This window comes from Puma concolor, chromosome D3, assembly GCF_028749965.1.
Source record: "Puma concolor isolate L17-30 chromosome D3, mPumCon1.1.hap2, whole genome shotgun sequence".
Classification (NCBI taxonomy): Eukaryota; Metazoa; Chordata; class Mammalia; order Carnivora; family Felidae; genus Puma; species Puma concolor.
The window spans coordinates 14,979,182-14,995,330 of record NC_141678.1 but is presented as its reverse complement, the minus strand read 5'-3'; the positions used below and the strand labels follow the sequence as shown (position 1 = coordinate 14,995,330).

The 16,149-nt window shown below is 46.8% G+C and overlaps 1 protein-coding gene across 4 annotated transcripts in view; it reads right to left on the bottom strand.

The window, feature by feature from the left end:
- Window positions 1-16,149, bottom strand: part of SUDS3 (SIN3A corepressor complex component SDS3) — a 149,644-nt gene that overhangs the window by 130,602 nt on the left and 2,893 nt on the right. For all 4 annotated transcript variants that reach the window (XM_086681804.1, XM_086681805.1, XM_025933295.2 and 1 more), the window contains exons 3-6: window positions 14,229-14,284; window positions 12,821-12,892; window positions 9,589-9,608; window positions 7,996-8,152 (exon numbers count right to left, since the gene is read on the bottom strand). In XM_086681804.1, the coding sequence (XP_086537930.1) occupies window positions 7,996-8,152; window positions 9,589-9,608; window positions 12,821-12,892; window positions 14,229-14,284 (305 nt within the window). The remainder of the gene's footprint in view (window positions 1-7,995; window positions 8,153-9,588; window positions 9,609-12,820; window positions 12,893-14,228; window positions 14,285-16,149) is intronic.

Sequence of the window (16,149 nt, the reverse complement as noted above, 5' to 3'; positions counted from 1 at the left end):
CATCCATTTCAGACTTCAGAGGAGGGCTATCCTGAAGACTCAGACTGGATGGCCTAAGTGCACGCTGCCCCGCCCCCCACCGAAATGCAGCCCCACCCTGCGGTCTACCTGTGGAGTCACTGCAGGCATCTCTCCAGCACCCCAAAAACTAGAATTTTCCTCCTCTTCCCTCAAATTAAGAAGCCACGGAGTGGTAGCTCTTGGGATCAGAAGGAACCTTCGGGTCATCTCGGTCAACTAATTCTTGCAGTGCCCACGGAGGGAGGGAAACTGAAGCACATGCGTGCACAAGGCTCTGTGAAAGGTCACTGGTCTCAGCACCAACATCTTTATAGGACATCTTCATTTACAAACTTAGACTCTTCAGTTTCATTTTATTCTGTAACGTTTTCTAGCTACTTAACTATCAAGAATGATCTAATGAAGGCTCATAATAAAGGCCTTTTTCATTCTTCTTGACTTTTCTCTGCAGTCTGACACTGCTGTTGACTCTCCTTACCTTAAAATCTCTCCTCCCCTTGCCATCACCACCCAGATCTCCCCTCACCTGACCTGCCTCCTTGGGCTCCTTTCTGCTGGTGACCTCTAGAGTCCAGTCAGTTCTCAACCTGTGTCCCAGTGAGCCTCTGTCACCAATACCAGCTTCCCCACCCTTCTGAATGGCAACCTATGCCTGGCAACACCATCCACTCTCACTTTTTGTCTCACCTCCCATGGCTGCCTCCTCTCCCGAGTCTTGGGGACATCACATCTGTCCATCCCTCTTGGTCAGGACAGACTCTGTCATTGTGACTTATCTTCCCTCACCCAAGCATCATATTCACCAGGTCGTGGGCAGTTCTGCCATTAAACCACTTCTCAACTCCATTCCCTCACCCTATTCTTATCTCCGTCAGAGCAATTTCCCTAAGACACACATCAGATCCTTCTACAACACATCCCCTTTCTTATTCAATGCTTCTATGGCTTGCCACTTTCTATGGAAAAAAGCCCGCGTCACTTTCTGGTCTTGCCCCTTCTCCTTCCTTCGCACATACACCATGTGAGAGCTTTTAGCTCATCTGTCACCCAAGGGCACACACCTTACTATACCTTCAAGCCTTTGCACGCTGTCCTCTCTGCCTGGCCCCCTCTTTTCAGCCCGGCAAACTCCTGCACGACACCCCTTGAGAGCCAGTGCCACGCTCCCCATTACATGATCTTCCAGAGTCACACCGCCTTCCAAACAACCAGAGCAAACCTCTGGACAAACCCCTGCTACCAAGTGCCACACCGTATGGCACGTTTTCCCCAGAGACACCTGAATTCCACCCCAGCACCTAAGCCATAGTTGTGGCAGGGGTGTCACAGAGTTTCCTGCACAACGATGACGACATGAGGAGACCATTCATCCACGACCACGCATCCCCTCGGCACGGCAGACGGACAGCCTCACGGAATTCAAGTGTAGCCAGCCCTTCCACTGTGGCAAGGAATTCAAGCATACCTCTTCCACTGTGGCAACGTGCAGGAGCTGCCTAGTTAATAGTCGCGAGCACAAAGCCAAAAGATATTTCTGCATGTTGCTCTTAAGAAGGGAAACGGGCAACGCTGACTTCTCGCCCCTATAAATGAAGGGGAAGTGCAGTCCTGATAAGTGTGTGTACAGGTGTGCGTGGAGTGGGGGGTAAAAGGAAGGAGGACTCACACACCCGCCCCAGGAGACAGTGGGGAGGGGAGTCCTCTCTACTGGAAACGGCTCCCCCTCTACCGAGAGGGTGCACTCCTCCAGTTACTTACTGGCTGGTGCATGTGAATCCCTGTCGCGGCTGTGGGACCTCAGGTGGGCTACGTAAATCCTCTGTGTCAAGTTACTTCATCTATAAAATGGAATTATCAGTAATACTTCCCTCACAGGATGCTGCGAGGGTTACGTGACATACGAGTAAAGCCCTAAACATGGTGCCCGGCGTCACGAGAGCTCAATCAATGCTAGTTTTTACTACGCCATCTGCAGCCAGGAAAGCACTGTACAAAAAATCTTTTTAAAAAAATCAGGGGCACCTGGGTAGCTCAGCTGGTTAAGCATCCGACTTTAGCTCAAGTCATGATCTCACAGTTTGTGAGTTTGAGCCCCACGTCGGACTCTGTGCTGACAGCTCAGAGCCTAGAGCCTGCTTCAGATTCTGTGTGTGTCTCTCTCTCTCTGCCCCTCCCCTGCTTGCACTCTCTCTCCCTCTCAAAAATAAACAAACATTAAAAAAAATTTTTTTTAAGTCAAGGTACAAACAGCTGAATGAAATAGAAGTTACACGCTTGAAGACAACCAATGTCAGCTGTGAGGCTGTGCAACATTCACACCTAATTCAAAAATCAAGGTGTGAAGGGAGCTCGCCCAACCCAAAGAACACTAGAGAAAGAGTACCTAGCACATGAACACCAATGAATGGTCCACCAAAGACAATGGCTGACCGTGCCCTGCCCTCTGGGCTGCCGAGTCTAAGGCATGGGGAGGGTGGGCCACACATGATGGAAATGAGCCAGTCAAGGCACAGCCGAGAGAATGTGGGAATAACCCGGTCTAATCATGGCCAATAGGCTCAGAAAATCATAACTGCATCACTCACAAATCAGAAAATATAATCAAATTCTTCTTATGAAATAGCGAAAATCAATCCATTTTATTAGCCTAGCCACCACAATAACCTAATCAATTTTCATCCAAAAGACTGCTTCAGCAGAAGGAAGGTGCTTCGAAAAAGTCTCCAAGATGTAATAGCCCATCCCCACCACCAGCCAGGAGAGTGAGCAGGGAGCAGACCTGGCCACGTGACTCGTGGAGAAGATCAACACGTAAGTACCACGCACTGTAGTTCCGAAGCTACGTTATGGACTCCACTCATGTCGCTCCAGCCTTCTGAGGTAGATTTTTCACAGAGGGAAAGAAAGGATATCTGACTGACCCAGGTCTGAATCCACCTAGAAGTTCCACTTCTCACGAGAAGCAACAGGCTGGCGTACTGAGTTTGTAACAGCAGTCTCCTGTGAGTTTGGCCAGTAAGAGGCCCAAGGGGCTCAATGTGGGGACACCATAAAAGTCAGACTTCCGGAAGTGACACTCAGACATTGGAGCCTGGCAGCCCTGGAGAAGGCGGTTGAGCAGGAAATCAGTCTTCCTCTCAGACGAGCCCAACACTACTCTACCTGGCTTAAATCAGAAAGCCTCTCAGAACACCCAGGACCCTTCATAGGTTTGCTTCCATGGCAATACTATCTGTGATCTAACTGAATACCAAACACACCGAGGCAGGAGAGTACAGGAGGCAGAAACACTGGACAAAGGCTGAGACCAGGTACGCAGCTCCTCTCCAAACCACCTTGTACATATGACATTTAACAGCATAACTCCTCCTGCTCTACCCACCAGCAAGGAGACCAGGAATGGCCGTATCTGACAGACACAGACACTCTCCAAGTAGCACCACGTATGCTGGCTAAGAAGCGGGAGCTTAGGCTGAATCAGTGCTGGGCAGAGCCTTTGCAGCACCAGTCCCCATGGAGAGATATTCCTGATAACATTAATCACTGGCAATTACCATAGAATTACCACTTCCCCACTGGCCTTGGGTTCCTTACTTCTCCAGGCCTCATCATTCACTCCAACAGCTCACTTGCCTAAAGCCCATAAATGCAGGAAAAGCTTCACTGGAACATACTTTAACTTTAAAAACAGGGGCGCCTGGGTGGCTCAGTCAGTTGAGCGTCCGACTTCGGCTCAGGTCACGATCTCGCGGTCCGTGAGTTCGAGCCCCACGTCAGGCTCTGGGCTGATGGCTCAGAGCCTGGAGCCTGCTTCTGATTCTGTGTCTCCCTCTCTGCCCCTCCCCTGTTCATGCTCTGTCTCTGTCTCAAAAATAAATAAACGTTAAAAAAAAAATTAAAAAATAAAATAAAAAATAAAACAAATAAAAACAAAACCATACTTGTTTAGCCACAGCTGCAGTGACTCAAAGGAGTATCCTTAAGAAAAAGAACACTAAGTGGCAGAAAAACAAGCCACTGCAGGGTAACCACTGTAACAGACTGGCTACAAACCAAGGGGCAGTGCAACATAGGGCAAACCTAGAGGCCCAGAGCAAAGTCCAGCATATCCTGGCCCCTCTCTAAGGGGCTGGCCAGCTCATCAGCATCACAAATCAAGGAGATGGGGGCAGGAAGGGAAGGTGAGAGAAGAATCAAGGTTGGTCTTCGGTGACCAACCAATCAGGGTAGGAATGAAGGGTGAAGGGCCCCATCCCCCTTAGGCCAAAGCTGTCAGGAGCACAGGGATGGTATTACAAGAGTAAACCAATCAAGCCGTCCTCTGCACCCTCAACCACTGAAAACACCTGGATCCCACAAAGGCAGTGCCAGCAAAGAGCTTCTTGGCACCGAGCCCGCTCCACCCCAAATCCAGGTCACCTCCGGCATTCTCCCTGCCCAGATATTTGCGTGAGGCCTCATCTCCTTGCCTGGGCTTCCAAGGTTCCCTGCTCACTGGCATCTGTTCCTCGTGGTTGAAACCACGCCCGCATCAGTACAACCACATGTACATACCCTTGCAAGGTTTTACAATCCCTAAAAACAAGCCTGACAAACATTTACCTTCATTTAGAAGCCTACTCTCTGGACACCGCCTTACTCTGGGCAGGACAAAGGAGCTGTGTCAGTCTTGTCACTACCAGAATACAAGCTCCTTGAGGACCAGTATTAGCCTCACTGTACGAATCACTCAGCACCGCGTGCATCCACGGTATTTCCATGGTAGGAAGTTGGGACAACGTGGTGGTTAAGACCAGTTGTGGCGTAAGCACTATCCCACTGGGGAGCTTTGAGCAAGTGTCTCCGTCCCTCTGAGGCTGCTCCGCCAAGTCCACCGAAGGGAGCTGCAGGAACTGAAAACTGCTACAAGTTCCCAATCCCTAAGTGCTGGCTCTGTGTGCAGCCCCCAGCCACGCTCTGAAGCACCTCCTAGGCGTTATATCATCCGACCTTCGCACCAAACCTCCCATTCTCCTTCCTGAACGCAGGTTCTCCCATCGCCTTCTTAAATGAGAAAACCCCACCAGAGAACCAAGTTCAGGAGAGGGCCAGGATTCATCCACATCTGTCAGCCTAATGAGGAATTCCAGTGTTTTTATGTAATACCTGGCTCGACGTAAGTACTCAGGAGACAGTACTTTAGCATATCTTAATATTATAATTTTATTATAAAAAAATTTAACTCGTACGCTCCACCTACAAATCCAGTTATCGTCTAAAGGAAACTCCCAGGCTTAATGGGGTCACGAGTAGCATCCACAGGGACCTGAGGGTTGGAACATGCCCCTGGCAAGGCAAAAATTACAAAAAAAAAATGAAGTGGCAGGTGGTGGCTGTTGAGACCAAGGAGATAGGCTGTTAAGAGAAAGGAGAAAAGGCGGCTATCCTCAAGACAGGAAGTGGACAAATGGATGAAAAACGGTCGAGCGCCCCACATTTTAAAGCTCATTAAATTCTCACTGATTATCTGGGTTACTCATAACCTTGGCCTCAACTGCAGAGAAAACTCACACTCCGGTAACCCCACCCACGTCCTCATTACTCAAAAAGTGTGGTCCAGCCAACAGCATTAGCAGCCCCTGGGAGGTGGTTACAAATACAGGATCGCAGGCTCCCCCACCACACCTGAAGCAGCAGCTGCACCTATCAAGACCCCCAGGTGACCCACGCACACAGCCAAGCTGGAGGAGCGCTGATCCTCGGTTATCCCGGTTTCCTTACCGATAGCACATCTTTCTGCCCGCCCAGCCTGCTGTCCTAAGTTCTTCAAGAGCAGCATGGGCAGTGGAGAACCTCCCACTAACCCCCACAGAGACTGCAAAGCTTTCAGGCCTGTTCAGGCAGAGCAGGTCACTGGCTCTCCCCGTTCCCAACAGGTTATTCGGTCCAAGCTTCCCATCCGCCTCTCATTCCAGCCTTGTTTTTCGAGAGATCTTCACGTTGGACCACAAGAGGAGATTTTAAAGAACTATCTTTTCCAGGCAGAGCCAGCCAATGCTGATACTGGGCATCAATCCACAAAGGTGAAATGAGTCACTCAACGAGAGGAGTGAGATCAGGCCTTTCATCCAGCACCATAGCGGCACCATCTGTGGGAACACTAATTATCCTTCTAGCTCCACTGCCTTTTCTTCCGACGCTCTATCATTACCTTGGCAGAGCTTTTCCATACCAAGGGTACCAAACGGCTTGAGGAAGGACATCAGTAGCTTTAATGCCCATGGCTAGCTTTAAGCACTTGTGCAATCTATTTTACTGCGTTACAAATGACTTCCCCACATTTGTCTTTTCTACCCTGGCAGGCTCAGCCTCAAGTCACTGGGGACACCTCCTGTCCCAGTTAAGATTCTGACTGCGAAACGGCCTGGCCAAACAATGTCTACTGCTTGTCAATAATCAGGATGCCAAATCACAGGTAAGGTGATGATATCCTTCCCTGCAGATGGAAAGGGAGCAGCTATAAACTGACGATATTTCCCACTAGCCTAATGAAGACTCCCGAACATCTGGTGGCTCTAGCAGAGAGCGATGAGGCATCAATGCCAGAAACGGCCACCGTCAAAGAAAATGGTACACAGGTCAGAAAACAGACAGACTGGTATCGAACACGGCAGCACAGGGCTGGCAGTCTAATCAACAAAGCATGTCCACAAGAACAAGATGGTACTGTCTGAAGATGCTATTTTAGCACGCATTCTTACCGAAAAAACATTTGAGACCCTTCCAGAGGCCTTCAAGGACATAATTCCTTCCGCCGAGTCTTTCAATAAGGAAATGTACCAGAGGAGAGATTTCTGAAGAACCAGACCCTCACTTCAGACACACCACATTCTCGTGGGTGTATCATGGGGTTGGGGCCAGAAATTTATGTCAGTCGAAGGGCCCCACTGGGTCACAGCACCAGAAATACAGAAAGAGAAATACTACTTCTTAACAGTTACTTCTAAACTCTGCCCCAAGGACTTAACATGAAAACAACGCATTTCTTATAGACCCCTACTAACGTCAGACATGCCAGAGCCCCAGCACCTTCTTACATGGCAAGAGTTAAATTTGGGGGTGTGCAGAAGGCATGCCTCTTACCCATCCAGGTGACGAACTCACCACTGACTTGTCCTGCAGTATTTGCTGACAGAAATTTTGCCAAGGTCCAAAATATCTAGTTCAAGTCAATTCCCGCCCCATATTCTAAGATTCCTCGGTATACATACAGCGAGAGAACAACAGCCCCCGCTGCTTCTCCCTTCCGCTTGCCTACAACTGCAGACTTCCCGTATGCAGATTACTAAAGCCTAGAAGGCAAGGGAGGGATTGGCTCAGGGTCTAAAGTAACTTCACTACCTCTACAGGAAACTAGTTCACTTTGGCTACTCCTGCCAACTTTGTACCAACTCTTTCTGAAACATTCACAGTAACACCTGGGGAAGGGATCTAAGAGCACAGATGATACAGCCAAATGCCTTTGTTCTCCTATCTGGTCGAAGGAAGACAGTGCCTCTCCGGTCATTAAGGTGAACTAAAAAAACAGATTCCCACCACAGAGCTGCGTAAGTAATTCGTGAACATAAACTAGATGTGCGGCTGACCCAGGAATTAAATAAAGCACACACCAGAAGCTGCAGTCACTACTAAAGGACTACCACTTACTGAATGCCTGTTACACACGCAGGCCACTGTGCCAGGCACTCACGTTTCCAACCACAATCCTGTGACACAAGGTCTGATCAGCCCCATTTCAGAGAGAGGGAAATAGGCTCAGAGATGCTCGGTGGCCAAAATCACACAGCCAGTATGAGACAGAGCTAGAAGTCTGAGCCGTCCTGTCAAAGCCCACCCTCCTTTCAGCTCACTCTGCCTGGACGAGGAGCTGAGGGAAGACGAGAGTGACTGCACAACCCCCCCACCCCCCGCCCCTGCCCTGTGGTGCCTTCGTACCTCCAGTCAGCTCCATCGTTAGCTTTTCGTTTTCGATCATTTTCTTCTTCTCTTCCAGCTCAGCAATCAAGTTCTCTTTCAGCTCCACCTTCTTGTCTTCAAATTCTTTCACCGCGGCCTTCTTTTCTTTGATGTAGTTTCTTTCCACCTGTTCGGTCTGAGCAAAAGAGAAACACAAGTTCGGGCTCCAGCTCTGGACGAGGGAGCCCAGTAAACACCTCCCCAGGAAACAGGCTCAGCTGCACCCGCCTGCACAGGAAGGAGCGGGACACCTGCAAGTTCTCCAACAAATGCATGAAGTCGAACCATACAACTCTGGCCTACGAGCATACCTCACTGACTACTCGGTCATTTCTTCTCTTTCACATCTTATATCGCATGGCTTGCAGCTTAAAGTAAAACGTCCAGATTCTCACAGATAAATTCTTTTAAAGCCTTAATTTCACGGGGCGCCTGGGTGGCGCAGTCGGTTAAGCGTCTGACTTCATCCAGGTCACGATCTCGCGGTCCGTGAGTTCGAGCCCCGCGTCAGGCTCTGGGCTGATGGCTCGGAGCCTGGAGCCTGTTTCCGATTCTGTGTCTCCCTCTCTCTCTGCCCCTCCCCCGTTCATGCTCTGTCTCTGTCTGTCCCATAAATAAATAAAAACGTTGAAAAAAAAAAAATTTAAAGCCTTAATTTCTAAGGAAAAAAGTACATTCTGGATAAAACATCTATGTTCAAAATTAATTGCGCAGAGTCAAAATGACACGAGTTACTTGATTTGTTGACATTTACACCAAGATAAAATCAACTAGGTCATCATATCATTTTTTAGGTATCTGAATCCTCAAGCACTCAAACACCGAAATAATACTAAATTTAAAAGTGTTCATTTTTTAAGTCTCGCCATCACATTAAGTGAAGAACAAGGGAGCTTATGGTGGGCTATGGCTGTGGGTCACATCATCCTGCAGACTATGTGTGTTCCACTGACCTCAGTAGTAAAATGGTTTCTGATAACGTGGCTCTGTTATCAGAGCCACGTGTGGCTCTCAAAGTCAGGACTCCCCCCACACATACACACTAGCCACCCCAGGAACACATCAGCATCCAAGATGCAGGCTCTCAGCTCTGTACCACAGCGCTGTGCTTCACAAAGAACCAACACTCAGATGTCTGCTGAAGGAAAGAAAAAATGTTCAATCTGCCTTTCCTACTGACCTAGAGGGGTTCCGCTGTAAAACAGCCCCTGAGCCACTTCAGAGACTGGGCTGTGTCAAGGAGCAACATAACAAATTATTAGACCGTTGTAACTTAGACGTACTCCCGCATGGCTTTAACGTCAGGTGAAAGTCAACGAGAAAGCAGTGGGGGATGAGTACCCCCTCATCCCCTGTGATAAGCAGAAGCTGCCTGACCTATAAACGAACAGATGGGAATTTCTAAATGGAGACCCAAAATGTCCTCTAGTCAAACTCAGCTGTGATGAAAGCTTGCAGCTGGGGGCTTCTCAACTATCCACTCGGTGATAGAAGGAAAGGTTCTCCAGATTGGGAGAGCAAGATTCCAGTCTCAGAGAGGGCCTGCAAACCTAGAAGATCCAAGGTACTTACTTCCAGCTGGAGGAAGAGTTCTGAAAGAGAGAAAACATGCAATTAGATTCGCTAGGCTGTGTCACCTTTCCAGACAGTGATGGTAGGATTCATTTAGAAGCAGTAATTGCTTTCTGAAAGCACCGTTACACAGAGCAACTGTTTCCATCAGTAAAGTGTTGATCGACGTGAAGGGGAAGGATGCAGAAACTCTCTAGTTATAATCTGGCCCTGAACAAAATCACTTCTGGCAGTTCTCCCCAAGGGCAAAAACAAGCAGTGGGAACCAAACTCCCCTGGCAAAATAAAACTGAAAGTTACCCCTTCTTTCACTCGGTAGGTACCCTCCAACAGGGTACCTACACAGGGCAGGTACCCCACAGGGCAGGATGGGGCAGGAAGGAACAATGCCGTTTCTCCAGAAGCAGAATCAACACTGACGTTTTTAAAGCACGTGTGAGGTGCTCTGCATGGCAAGGAAGGACATTCCCCTGAGAAGTCAGGGCAGAGGTTCTGAGCCCTTCCGGGGCTTTCTTCACGGGTCACCATGCCTGTGTGTGTGGTTGTGCCTCCACAGCAACACCCTGTGGGTCTCTGCTGCACTTCCAAGCTCCAGACCTAATGCGACCTCTGCACAGGCAGCTCCACCTCACTTACCAACCCCTCCCCCCTCAGGCACCTACGAGTCTCCACCCAAGAGTATTCGACAGCTTACTCACCACCCACTATGTGCCGGGCCATTAGCAACTGTTTACCAGCAGCCACCCCCCCCCCCCCCCACTACATCAGAAGGCCCTTGAAAAAGCCAGCCCTTTAAACAAAACAGGTCCATGGCACCTAATCTTTTCTGGATGACAGTGGAGCTGCTGCATAGGTCACAAAGACTGCCAGTGAACCAACAACGCCAGGGGGTGCTGTTCATATTTTACCACAGTCTCCTTCGTGAACATGATGAATCCTATGGATCCACTTGCCCATAAAAAAGCATATACACACATCCACACATAATTTCCTAGAATCTGGAGTTTCAGGACTCCAGATTAACAACTCAGACTTCAATAGATATTAAATAGGAAGTTTAAATGAAGAGGGGTGCCTGGCTGGCTCAGTCAGTGAAACACACAACTCAATCTCAGAGTCATGAGTTCAAGCCCTACGCTGAGTGTGGAGCCTACTTAAAATGTAAAAAAAAGGGGCGTCTGGGTGGCGCAGTCGGTTAAGCGTCCGACTTCAGCCAGGTCACAATCTCGCGGTCCGTGAGTTCGAGCCCCGCGTCAGGCTCTGGGCTGATGGCTCGGAGCCTGGAGCCTGTTTCCAATTCTGTGTCTCCCTCTCTCTCTCTGCCCCTCCCCCGTTCATGCTCTGTCTCTCTCTGTCCCAAAAATAAATAAAAAACGTTGAAAAAAAATTAAAAAAAAATAAAATAAAGTTTAAAAAAAAATGTAAAAAAAAAACAAAAAGAAAATTTCAACAAGGAAAGAGATGAGCCACTCATTTTCTAACTTCTCCAGAAGCCCTGATCACTTTGGTCCTGGGATCACCGAGCACGTGAGCCCAAGCACACGCAGCCCAAAGTGCTGGCCCCAACAGCTTTAGATGCACAAACAACCTGACACGGCAAGTCTGTGCCCTTCTCAGAAATCGCACCCGAACCACGTCAAACTGGCAATCAGCTTTCGGGGTCGGTGATGGTTGTTTTAGTTAAAACAGCCATGCACCAACACAACTAGAGCAGGTGGATTATCTCTGCACAGAATGTGCTCTTTAAGGCTCAAGCTGTGACTGATCTGGGAGCTCTTCTGCATGTGTACCCAGGGGCAGGGGAGAGAGATGTTTCTGAAAGGACACACGAGGACAGGATTGAACGTGGAATTAAGGAAAACAGCTCAATACTCATGTTGCAGTTCTAGCTTCAGAAAAGTGGCTCACATCCATTTCTTTTCCTTACTTGTATCTTAAACCAATTCCATGAGGTATTCGTATCCCCCCTACAGATGGGGAAATTGGGGCTCCAAGAGCAAATTATCTGCTTAAAGGCTCGAGACCTCAAGTGCAAAGAGGAAGACCTAAACCTAGGGCCTCATGCCTCACCTCCTTTCCCTAATGTGGAACACCGGGAAGAGGGCTGAGGATCTCAAAGATGTCCCAAGGAGATGCCTCAAGAAGTCAGAGTGCAGTGGGGACAACCACAGGGGCAGGCAGGCGGATGTGGGCGCACAGAAGGCTAATGGCTGTCCTTCCATTTTCCCCGTGCCCCTTGCACCCCTTCGCTACCTCTCTGCTGTTGGGCGTACGTGGGACATCTACTCCCTGGAGAGAGGGAAAAGTTCCACCAACAGAAAGCCGGAAAGACAATGGAACAGAAAGCAAGAAGACAGCAGCCTGAGGAGCAGCACCCAGACAGCATCTGCAGACCCAGCATTAGGTCCCCCCAGACCCCCCGAGCAGGAACAGGCACTACGTGGGCGCTCGAAATTGAATGCTTACAAAACATTTCCTATAGGACCAGGAATCTGTGTTTACACACTTTCAACAATCATCACATCTTACTTTTTGCATGGTTCTTTATTGACCTCAGAATGTTCCTTAACTTACCCATGTTTGGACGTCTTTTGTCAACGAAATAGCACATTTTCTAAAGTCAAGGACAAGGTGTTCCACTACTTTTTTGCTCAGAGCTTGAATGTAGCAGGTGCTCCACAAATTCTTACTTAACGAACACACGTACCGTGTACTATAACGAACCAAGGTGTACTCTTCCCGTAAATGCTTGTAACACTCAAGGGGAAAAAAAACAGAGGACACCCCTTCCTCCCAGAGGAGGGAATGCCAAAAGAAGCAAACTTCAAACAAGAGTGAAACAAGCTACAATTCTTTCCCATGTCAGCTCCTCTCATGGTACATTCAGCCAGCCAAGCAGACGTGAGACAGAACGTGTAAGACTGCTTAACCTGGGGGCGCCAGGGAGCATAACTGACTTCAAGGAGCCAGCTGGGGGTTCCAGGAAGTATAACCGACCGCAAGGAGCCAACACTAATAAGCTTAACTACAGGTTGTTCGTTGGCCACTGGAAAAAAGATGTCCCAGCTTTACCCAACTGCACCTCTGGAGTCTCTCTTCCCCAACCCCTCCACCATACCCAAGGATTATCTGAGATGCATGCTGGACAGCAGCTCTCATGACATTACATTGATAATCAGCAAAAGGAGGAACACTTAAAGATGATTTACTTCCACCTAAGACAGAGCCTCACCTGCGTTTCGAATCCTCTCTTTGTACTGCTGATCTAGTTTTTTCATCCTCTTCTGATATTCCTGTAACGTACCTGATTTTAAGATGTACAAAATAAAACGTTACTTTGAAGATCAATCTGTTTTACATTTCAGTTCCTAAAATTATCTTATAGTACCCGCAGTGACTGTTTTAATAACTTCAAAGTAAAACACAAACCAAGGAAAGGCAGAGGCAAACAGAGCTAACTGCTCTGGTCCTCAACCAAGGCCAACAACAGAAATCACCCCACCTAGTGGATTAAGACTCTCTAGCAAGTGAGAGGAAGTCAAAAGGTGCAGGATTGAAATGATTCTGATCACCTGCTGCCAGTTTGAGTCAATGTGCTTCCCTTTCCTGAAAAAAAGCTCATTCTTCTTCAGTAAGACCTAGAACTTTCAGTAGAGACCATCCTGTAGAACTTTCCCTACAATGGTGGAAACATCCTATGTTGCACTGTCCAATATGGTAGCCACTAGTCATATGTAGCTACTGAGCACTTGGAATGTAGCTGGCACAACTGAGGAACAGAATTATTAATTTCAGTTCATTAAATTTAAATAGCCACACATGGCCAGTGACAATTCTGGATAGCTTGGGTATAGATTTTCACCAAATATCTACTCGTGTCATTGCTTTTCCCTAAAGCAGCCAATTACACGGGTCACTATTATCATGGAAAATATTTTCCCGATCATGACATATTTGCAGGGTATGTTAATGGCATCTTTTTCAAAATCCCTCACTCAACCATGCCAGGTATGCCTTATAGCCTTGCTAGAGGAGAATATATTTCTTGCCCCACAAGAAACCCACTGTCCTCATGGTGCTAGCCATCCTTCATGGGTAATCTCATCTACTTGGACCTTCTGCATTTTGAAGACTGGAAAACAAATTTAAACAAGAGAAAGTGGCATGCCTAAGGTCAAATTTCCAGAAAGCAGCGAAGCTGGGATTCAAACCCGTGATGGCACTTGAGAGCCTATGCTCTTAACCTGATGCCGAACTCTTTAGCAAGAAACAGCACAAGATACAATCCACTTCTAATTTACCAAGCAAACAAGAGAAAACACACACAGTAGGGATAACCCACAGTTCGCCAGCAATTAGTTTAGAAAGAACTGTACCATTTCATGTATTCTTTGGTAACAATGTCTCTCCCAAAAATGTCTAGCTTTAGGCGCACAGTGTTTTTCAGTTCATGCTCTTCCAAAGGGTCTGAGATTTTGAAAAGGTGAAAATTACTGCTTTACTGACAGAAGTAAGCAAAATGCATACCAGACAGCTAAAATCAGGCAGACCAAATTTTAAATCACTCCCACAGAAGAGTGAAAGATTTCAAAGTTTGCAATACTAAGCATACTTAGAAGTGAAGGGTTAAACACACCAACCTTCCTGAAGTTGTTGCAACTGTCTCTTGAGAGAAGCCAGTTTATCCTGATACATCCTGTTAAAAAAAAAAAAAGCCACACTGAAAAACATTAATATCGAATTCCAAAATAATCTACATACAGGAATTACCTGGATTGCTATGAGAATGTCATAAACGTCCTTTAGTGAACAGAGAAAACTGGAGTCTGCCAGCTGGTTTAAAACGTACCAGCAGCTAAAGGGATCAGAAAAGGACAAGGATTCTGTGTTCTGGAATCCTAACTCAGTGTTGTAGTTTCCTGTGTTCTCTATCCCACCTTTAGAGAATCAGTCTGAAACCCACAAACATGAAGACCCACAAATTTTAATAAATAAACAATAAATAGGCAAGAAGTTATAAAGAGAAACTGAAAAGTGTGATGCCATTTTCTTGTGGATTTAGAGGTATAAATACACACACAAATGCAGCAGAGGCCTAAACACAGCCTTTATATCAACTCTACAATTACATTCTAAGTTCCAAACGAGTCAGGTTATGCCTTTGGCATGTTTTTCTATGTAGATAACATAGCTGGTACAAACAACAAGTTAATAAACCTTCCTGTCATTTTTAAAAGCACTACCTTCCAGGATCAGAGAAATAATAGTAATTCAGTAACAAAGTTAAAATGTAGGATTTGTTTGCAGCCCCAGCTGGATAAGAACACATAACACACACCAACAGCCTAGTGTGCTATTTTTCCCCCTCACACCGAATGGATTATAGGCAATTATTCACTCCGCCAAGTCTGTTTGAATGGTGGATTCCACAAGTAAATCATATTTTAGTATTTTTGCTTCTATCTGAAAAACACCCCCACTTTGACACTGACAAAAATAAGATTTGCAACATGAACTGTCCAAGAGAAGCAGCACACTAGCTTTTTGACTGCTCAAGTGAGGGCTGTAAATACAACCCCACTATTTGTATAGGTTGGGGGAAGAGTGAAACACAATCTAGGAATTCCACAGGAGAGCTGATCAAAAGATCCAGGAGAATTCTGATGCACTCTCAAGGCTCACCTTGAATCATACAAGGCATTAAATTTTAATCAAAAACGTTTGTGTATCCAATATATTCCAAATGTTCATTTTCGAGAGAGAGCATGAGCCAGAAAGAAAGGGATGGAGTGGGGGATAGGGGATGCAAAGCAGGCTCCAAGTTGACAGCAGTGACCCTGACGTGGGGCTCAAACTCACAAACTGTAAGATCAGGACCTGAGCTGAAGTCGGACGCTAAACTGACTGAGGCACCCCCTATATCCAATATTAAGGGGCACACTGAATTAAAATATGGTCTCAAAAGAATGCTTAAATATGGTGAGTACAGGAGAGGAAACAAATGCGTAAACTGCACGAAGTATTTGGAGCCCAGCGTACTAAATTTTCCACCGCAGAGTGCAGTTAACAATGCCTTTGAGTTCTGAATCCATCTTTGAAAGGGAATATTAACAGACTGAAAAGCAAAATAAATGCAGATTCGGGAAAAGGTACACTGAACTGACTGAAATGGTTTAAGGTGAAAATGATTCAAAATAAATCGGTAAAAAGCCTGGAAAGAATAAAAATAAAAAGCAAGCACAGCCCACGTGGTCTCTCAAAATAAACAAACAATAAAAAAAAAAGTAATCCTTCTTTATTCAGCATGGGTGGGTGGAATTTAGCTGAGCTACCCCTTTGGGTTCCAAAGCGTGAAAAGGGTAACAGAATCCAGATGATGGTCACGAACCATTTGCAAATAGGACCTATAAAAAAAAAAGAATGTGGATCATCCGGTTTAAAGATTAAGAATCTAAAGTCAAATCAAGATCCTCAAAATACATTCAACAAATACTTATGGGATATATTTTATACAGTCTTCCATCTGTGTTTACATTAAAACGAGTGTTTTCAGTTTCTCTG